The sequence below is a fragment of the Cibotium barometz genome, chromosome 23 (genome assembly GCF_041138505.1).
Source record: "Cibotium barometz isolate CiBa-2024 chromosome 23, ASM4113850v1, whole genome shotgun sequence".
In the NCBI taxonomy this organism is placed as follows: Eukaryota; Viridiplantae; Streptophyta; class Polypodiopsida; order Cyatheales; family Cibotiaceae; genus Cibotium; species Cibotium barometz.
In genome coordinates this window covers 40756733-40765213 of record NC_141068.1, presented here as the reverse complement: position 1 = coordinate 40765213, position 8481 = coordinate 40756733, and the positions used below count along the sequence as shown (strand labels likewise).

General features: G+C 40.9%; 1 protein-coding gene across 3 annotated transcripts; it reads left to right on the top strand.

Moving 5' to 3' along the window:
* Positions 1–248: 248 nt before the first annotated feature.
* Positions 249–6102, top strand: LOC147625940 (uncharacterized). Of its 3 annotated transcripts, none has more exons than XM_086817468.1 (3): positions 249–497; positions 1283–5072; positions 5276–6102. In XM_086817468.1, the coding sequence occupies exons 2-3, from the start codon at positions 1308–1310 to the stop codon at positions 5480–5482; spliced, it is 3972 nt and encodes a 1323-aa protein (XP_086673594.1). In that variant the 5' UTR covers positions 249–497; positions 1283–1307; the 3' UTR covers positions 5483–6102. The 3 variants fall into 3 exon arrangements, with proteins under 3 accessions (XP_086673594.1, XP_086673595.1, XP_086673596.1); XM_086817469.1 differs by lacking the exon at positions 249–497 and adding an exon at positions 582–993; XM_086817470.1 differs by lacking the exon at positions 249–497 and having other exon boundaries at positions 1190–5072.
* The last annotated feature ends 2379 nt before the right edge of the window (positions 6103–8481 follow it).

The window sequence follows — 8481 nt, the reverse complement described above, 5'->3', positions numbered from 1 at the left end:
CACCATTTCTCAGGAATCCTTCCTGACACCCGTGTGGATGAGTATGAACTCTGAAGATTTGAAGCCAGGAGTCCAGGACTGTTTTGTAGTATGTGATAATTTAGTGTAGATTGTGTTTGTACTTTGCTAGTTCGCCTTTGTTGGGTTGCACTTTGTCTTCTGCGTCCGCCATAGAATCTGGAAAAGCAAGGCCTTTTGGGGTCTCCATTTTGGCTTCATTTGAGCAAGGGGGAAACAGTGCTTAGTCTCCTTGTGATTTCAGAGCATCCCCCACCACCTGCTTAATCAAGCCTTCTTAAAAAAATTACCAACAGCACCGCTATTAACTAATTTTGCGTTACCAAAGGGTTCTTAATTAAGGCACTCTCTTTCATAACCAACACAACTGCTATTTTTGGGTTACAAGACAGGCTACACTAGGACTCTAGAAGTGGATGTTAACCGAGCCACGCAAAATAGTCAAGAGATTTTGTCAGCAAAGAAGCGAAATTTGCTGGGTACGGCTTGACATTCTGATCCCAACAAGCATGCATGCACGGCCTTTCGATTAAAATGGTTGCGGTGTGTGTGTGTGTGTGAGAGAGAGAGAGAGAGAGAGAGAGAGAGAGAGTTTTGCGCTTTAGCAGGTTTAGATGCCTTGATGCAGAAGTGCAAGCTCCTTCCTTTGGCTGCTTAATTATCTGGAATGCTATGGCTTGGGAGTATCGACTATGGGTTAGTTATTAGTTAATGGGCACATTATTGCTAATTTAGTGGACTTAGTTGTAAGTTTAGTACGCTTCAATGCTAGCAGTTGACATAATTGGGCATTTGGTGGGCTTCACTGGTAACGCAGTCGAAGTAATGGAGTGTTTAATGAGCGTCAATTCTAGTGCAGAATGTTATAAATGAGTGTTTATTGGGCAAATGCATAGTGCATCCTTGCGATTCCTTGCCGTGGCGTTTCATTATTCAATTTCATTCACATCTACAAGTTTAGCGCTCCTCATTGCAGTTAATGCATCTCACTAATGGGCTGTTTTATAAGCTTCATTTGCAAGCGAATCTCTGTTTAGTGGTCACAAATCGTTCACAATTTGGGTTAACCAGTAGGCACAGTTTAGTGATTTTGGGTTGTTTAGTGAGACAACAATGTCAGCGCAGTATAGTTGTTTCGCGGGCTCAATTCACTCACGTTTTGGGTTGTTTTGTGGCTGAAGAATTTCATAATCGAGTCGTTTAACTCAAATTTTGGCATGGTTTTTGTACGTTAATGCTAATGAAACTGCTTTGCATTTAGCAGATTGAGATGCCCACATAAGCAAACTATGGGACGCCATCCTACAAGCGGCCTGGTGAAGGATCAAATGCCCTCCTGCAGAGAAGCATCCACATCAAAGACCAAAATTGAAGAAGGCCATGAGAGCCACATTGCTACACCAAGATCAGAGAGTATTGCAAAGAAAGAAAGAGACTGTGTTTTAGAGGCTTTTGCTCCTAATCACAAGGACAAGCCAGTGCAAAGAGAAGGTCTTCACAAAGGCCTTGTTGGAAACTGGACAGTTGACAGTGCAGACAGCCGTTGTTTCCAAACCCTCAGTCCTTGCTCTCCTTCTGACAGTGATTCTTCTTCCACATTTTCAACACTTAGGTCCTCTTCTTCTTCTTCTTCTTTCTTAAGTGAAGCAGGCAGCTTTGCAGTTGAAGAGCTTTCTCCTGCTAGTGTGGGCAGCATAGAGGTGAGATCAATCAAGTTTTCTCCTGCTAGAAGAAGCTTACAGAGAATCAGTTTGGGCTCAAAACTAGCTGCTGCTGCTGCTGTATCTGCAAAGAACTGGGATGATAGAGAATCGCATTTGAAGTGTAGTTTGCCTAAGCCTGCCCGCAACCATTTGCTTAAAGAAAAGGCTTCAGATGATGGGTTTTTTGAGTACAACTTTCTGGAGGGAAACTTGATTGAAAGACCAATCTGCAGCAAAATCAGAGAGACTTACTCTGGCCACACTGGCTCTAATCACCCAAATTGTGATAAAGGGCCTCTTGAAGCTACAATCACAGAGGAGTGCCCAAGCCACGATGATAATGCTGTCCACCCACGTTGTGCCACTGAGCCCCTTGCAGCTGCAAGTACGGAAGATTTTTCAACCGTTTCTAGCTCAACCCCCCCACATTGTGCTGATGAAGGGCCTCTTGAAGCTCCCAATAGAGAGATCACTGTTGTGGAGTGGAAAGATGTGTTGTCCACTCCTTTCTTTGTTTCTATGTCCGCTGGCTCCCCTGATGCCTGCTCAGACACTTATCATTCTAGTGATGGAATCATTCTAGCAACAACTGACCCCCACGAGCCCAAACAGACCCCCTTTTACAACAGAGAATCGGGCTCCAAGCACAGAAGGGACTACCCATATGCCCACTTCAAGGATGATGAATGTCAGATGCAAAGGGATGGCCTAAAGGGGCAATGTCATGCTGGTTCAGAACAAAAAAGAGGCTTTTCTAATGCTTATTGTAAGAAGGATGAGTGCTGTGTGCAAGGTCATGGATCATTTGAGCGATCCTCACACGTAATGTCTGATACTCAAGCATTACCTCTGTGTGTAACAGAATGCAGTTCATTTCCATATCAGGCTGACATTGGTGTTGATACAGCTCCCTTGAGCCCATGTGAGAAAATAAGACTTCCAAGAGATGTGTCCTTGCATCAACCTCTCCTTACACATGGAAAGGTTCTCTCTTTTAAACCCCCTCTTATACCCAAACTGAAGTTTGACACTGTGCCTTCTTCTTCAAACCTCTTCAACCAGGAAATGCCATTTAAGAGGAGTTATATTGATCAATGCACTTATGCAGACCCTGTCTTTGTGCAGAGAAATGGGAGCCCAAGAAGAGATCTCTCAGACAGAAGGCCTTTAACCAGGCGGGATTTCGACAGGTCTCTCTCCATCATACATCCTTATGATGTTATACACAAGGCTGCAAAGGCTTCTCTTGTTATGCCCGTCTCCAAAACACATCTCCCAGATCACATTCCAAAGCTCACAAAGGCCTCTCCTCTCTTGTCCAGTGATGGAAAATATGTTGAGAAAGCTGACGAGTTTACCCCACAATCACACCTCTCACTTGGTGAGGTTAGGTCTACTGAGGGGCATAGTGCATCCATGCCAGATCCACCTGTTCTCTTTTCTTCCAAAGCACAGTGGGATTGGAGAAGTAAAAGCTTGGGTGCAAGAGCCAGCCTAAAGTCAGCTGTAAGAAATCTAGAAGCTGCATTTGTTGGGTCCAGGTCAGTTTCACTTCCGAAAACGCGGTCTCAGACTGTTAAGAAGGATGCTAAATTGGAAAGTCCAAGGCTACTAGACAGGGTTTTTGTCAGTCCCATGAGGAGCCGTAGTAAGCAGGCTAATATTTTGAAGCCCATAGAGAGACCTCCATATCCTAGAGGCCAATGCACTGAAACCATGGGTAGTGGAGTTTCTTTGAGAAGAGATGCAAAGCCATCACTCCCAGGTATCCATTCCCATCATGCAATGGCATGTGCCCCTATAAGACCTATTATCAGACCCTTGCCACCCATAGGCCACAAACATACAAAATCAGATTTGGAGGTTTCTTGCAAGCCTTTCCTTCCTGTTTCAAGAAGTGTTCGCTGTCTTCCGGCTCCCAAAGGTGCCCTTGGCTTAGCTAACCCAGTTTCTGCTGGCCAAAAAATGCGGAGGTTGCCGTCAACTGTATTAGGTGCTGCTTCCCCATGCATGCTGCAGGCATATTTGCAATGCATTGTAAGAGATGGTCTGCCTTGTTATACCATGACAATAGAGGGTTCTGAAGAGATGGTGCTAGCTAGTGCTTGCACACTAGAAAATCATTCCAGTAAAGAGGGTTGTAAGTGGCAGTATGCATTCCATTCAGGAAAAAACAAAACTAGAGGAATAGGAGCAGGTGGATGGAGAAGCTGGATAGGGAAAGATAGTAAGACAGCCTCAGATCTTACTGGGATAATGCAAGTCTCCAGTGTTCTTCAGCCAGAAGCCATTCCAGACACAGGGGAGGTAAAGCATTTGATGGTGTCAGAATTTGTTCTCTATGATGCAAGAGCAGGAGCTGCACATAGTCAGAGCTTAAGATTTTGTTCATTGGATATGCCATGTCAGAAGAGACCCATACTGGGTTCGTCGAGAGGGAGTCCGTCATGCTCCTCACATGCTTCTTCTGAGCATGTCATACCTTCAAGCTCCTCTCATTCGGAGATGGCCGAGAAGAAACATTCAAGAACTCTTACCGATGCAAGAGTGATTTCAGAGAGTGTAAATACTCCACGAAAAGTATCTTGCCCCCACAAAGGGGGTGGGGAACATAGGCCCAGCTTCTCTCTTGATGTTTGGAGTGATTCAGACTTGCTAGATCCAGAAGTTCAATTGCCGAGCCCTTGCCCACCTTCACACATTGAGCTTGCTGCCATGGTCATTAAAGTGCTTGCAGAAGATCATCAAAGAGAATCAACAGTGAATGATGACAGCCATACTGGACAAGGCTCAAGGGGATGGGGTTTGAAGTTTTTGGATGGTGGCGGTAAGTCAGAGCTCGGAAGTGGCATCTCGCGTACTCTCTCACTCAGTGCTGTTCATGTTGAGAATGTCGTGAAATATGGGACAATTGCATTAGGTCAAGCATCGGCGGGCACACACCGGCCCCCTGCAGACTTGAGGTCTCGATGTTCAACCAGCATCACAGATCATGAATACATAAGGATAACCAAGGATGCAGTGTGCATTGAGAGCCAAAAAATGAGTCACTTACGCACAATTAAGGTGTCTGATGCTCATCAAAATGAAGAAAATTTTCAACATGGAATGTTAAGGTCCTCAGATTGTGTGACACTTATACTGCCAATGGGGGACCATGGTTTGCCCAATGGTGGAGCAAGGGGACCGTCCTCGTTGATTAAGCGGTGGCAGTCAGGTGGATCATGTGAATGTGGTGGATGGGATCTCGGGTGTGGACTCAAAATCTTGAGCACTGGAAGTCCAAACAAGCGTACGACATCCGACAAAAACATGCCTCATGATCAGCCTTTGAGCATCTTTTCTCAACAGGTACTTACAGCCTTTTTCCTCAACTGTTTAGATGTTTGCTTCTGTTTTGCTACCCTTTCCATGAAGGATGATAGGTGAGGGTCTCTCCGAAGTGCACTCTGGAACCTACTCATTGACTTGCTCTCATAATGCATTCAAAGGTTGCTAGCATCACATCATTAAAGATGTAAAGTTTTCTTTGGTGCGGTTTTGTGCTGGTGCAGGGAAGCAGGAAAGAGCTGATGCTTGGCTTATCCCTTGTTAAGCAAGGGATTTTTAAGCTAATCTTCCAAGGAGAGCTATCCCCCTTAAAAGCATTTGCCACTGCTGTTGCAATTCTGCACAGCCACAAGTTGTCGTCGTCACTGCCGCTATCGTCGTCGTCGTCGTCATCATCATCATCCTCATTAGCATCATCTACAGAGTCATAGATGAAGGCCGACAACTCCAAGGAGAGGCTGCCTCGTCCTCCTGAAGGTCAAATATAGCAAACCTGAGAAGATCAGATAGTAGCTCTGAAGAGACAAGGCTGTCTCAGCATCTTTGGAGCTTTACAAAAGTGCCTCCAACCCTCCTGTGTCTTGGAAGGGTTTGATGTGGACGGAATGTGTATAAAAGGGTCTTCTAGCCATGTCCATCTAAGGAGATGGGCGTTCTAATCTACCTTTTTATGTATAGTCTTCATGCTCTGTGGTCTATCAGGAGCTAACATTTTAGTAAGCTGGGAGCGTTAAAGCTTGGATAAGAGGTGTGGATGATCCTTGCCTAGCTCATTTACTGGATACACGAGGCACATTAATGAGAAGAAAAATCTGATTTTTGTAAACCTTAGGGTTTAACCTTTTTACTACCAATCAAGAGACTGCACCCTGCGAGCTAGCAAGTCTAGCTCGATTGACTTCGAATGCGCTTGAGTCCTAAGCTCTCACCACGCTCACCTGCTTCCTGGGTGAGAGAACTATAACTTGCTTCTCCTGATTCCGATTTTGATTTTGGATGAGAAACAATGCTATGTTTAGGCAGCATATCCTTACTTTAAGAAGAATTTGCAGTTATTCGAGGTGTTTTTGGAGTGCCTTAACAGTTCTTTGAAGATGGACTTCATCTCCTATCTTGTACATAAGTCATTGTTAATAGACCAAAATAAAATAAAATAAAATAATAATAATAATAAAATGTGTGAAAAGAAAGTGTGTTCTTCCTTCACAAAGGCAAAAAAAAAAAAAGGGGGCACCTCACTTCCCCAAATGCCATTTGCCCCTTGAACCTTAATCAAGACCTGGTCTCGTCCTCTAATCCTTGCCACAAACATCTTGCTTGTGAGAGCAAGAAGGGGTGGGGGGTTAAATAAACGAACCTCTTGATTAAACAAATTATTTAAACCAACCTCTTGATTTAAAAAAAATATTTACATCCTGCTTGTGAGAGCATAAACTAGCAAGATTAGTTCGGTTTGATGTTTAGTTTGTAAATTCTTTTTGCATGTATGTAAGTAAATTCTTTTGAGAATTGTATTCTAATAGTTATATAGTTTAGCTATAGTTTTGGGAAAATTTGTCAGTATGTAGATGAATTCACGACATTGAAGGAGATCATGCTTCAATCTTGTTACTTTGATGCGGCGAAAATGGAAAGTCATTACCAATAACACAAACACGCGCACACAACCCATAAAAAAAAGAGAACAAAGTCAGTATAATAAGAATGATCATTTTTTGTACACACACCTTATTTAACAAAGATTGCAAAGTAACTGAAATGGCCTACCACATACATTGATGGTGGTAATAATTACTTTTTAGATCAATACAATTATATTTTTGGAAGCATAAAAGAATATTGTATTTATTTATCAAGGCTTTATATAGATCAATTATAACACTTAAAAAAACTAATGCTTTCATGATAACTCCATCATACATCACTTGACTTTGTAAAGTTTTTCTAGGATTTACACAAAAGAAAAATCCCCAAAAAAAACTAATGCTTTCATGATAACTCCATCATACATCACTTGACTTTGTAAAGTTTTTCTAGGATTTACACAAAAGAAAAATCCCCAATAATGTTGCCCTTGAATTTATCAAGAGAAAAAGGAATTTCCTCAATTATAAAGGTTGACAATGTGGCAAAAGATGAATATGCCTCATATCAAGTAACTAGTCACAACAAGGTTATGTTGTAAACCATTCGAAATACATAATGCAAATCAATGTGATCTTCCTACAATGAATATGTCTCATATCAAGAAACTAGTCACACCAAGGTTAAGTTGCAAACCATTTGAAATTCATAATGCAACTAAATGTGACCTTTCCTACAATCCATGCATTGTTATATACTATCATAATGCAACTCAATGTGACCTTTTCTACATAGTAAAACAATCATGGGATCTTATTAGAGCTATTTAATAACAAGTAGCTAGTTGGTCAACAAAGTTCAGGTGTGGAATACGTTATAGTACACTTTCGAGGAAACACCTTGCTAGTGAAAACTACGCAAACTAGAAATTTAGAGAAACGACAAGGCCCAAGTAGGACATATATACTTTATGGTGCACTTTTTAATTTTGGGGTTAGTGTCATCATTGATAAATCATGATGTAATAATGATATAAAGGATTAAGAGAGTGAGAATATTCATAAACAATGTACTATGTTTGAAAACCTAACAAATTATTTGTAGGTACTAATATATATGTGAACTAGTAATTATTTATAGGTACTAATATATATAACAATTATTTGTAGGTATTGATATATATGACAACTAGCAAAAAAAAAGTGTTTATTATATGACCTATCTTTAAACTTTATAAACTTCAAGTGCTTGTGAGTGGTGCTAAGAAAATATGATTCGTGATGTTTCTTTTTCTTAGTTGAAATTAAAAAACCTTTGTTGAAATTTTTCATTGGATTTATAGGGATTAAATTATAGTATTTTTTTCCTTTTTTAGTATTAAAACCAATTAGCAACATTTCCATTGTTTGATTGGTTGAGGATTTTTTTTTTCAAGCAAGCCTAGTGAGTACCATGTGCTAAGAATTTTTTGAAGGGAACTTTAGCTCTATTTCAAAGGATATATCATATTCATTAAGATTTTGAATTTTGGGAATTAGCCTTGGGAATGTGGTAAAACATATATGCCCATAGTTTTATCTTTTGTCTCCATTTGATTTGTTAAACAATATCATTATGTGAGTGGATTCATACGGTGTTGTTTTAAAAAAGGGGACTTAGTAACATGAAACTTTAAAAAAGCAAACTTAGTAACATGAAGCTTAAAATTATTTATTGCCTTGAGCTTAGGAGAAGCATGTCCTTTAGGTAGTGTAACAAACCACTCAAAAGATAAAAAATCTATTTTAGTGCTTACACCTTTAAAGTATGGTTTTGACTTAATTTAGATAGTACGTGGAAGAATACA

Excerpts from the sequence above, each read along its gene's own strand:
- LOC147625940 (XM_086817468.1), top strand. The coding sequence starts at position 1,308 with ATGGGACGCCATCCTACAAGCGGCCTGGTGAAGGATCAAATGCCCTCC. Across the intron at positions 5,073-5,275 it reads TGAGCATCTTTTCTCAACAG|GGAAGCAGGAAAGAGCTGAT; the intron begins GTACTTACAGCC and ends GTGCTGGTGCAG.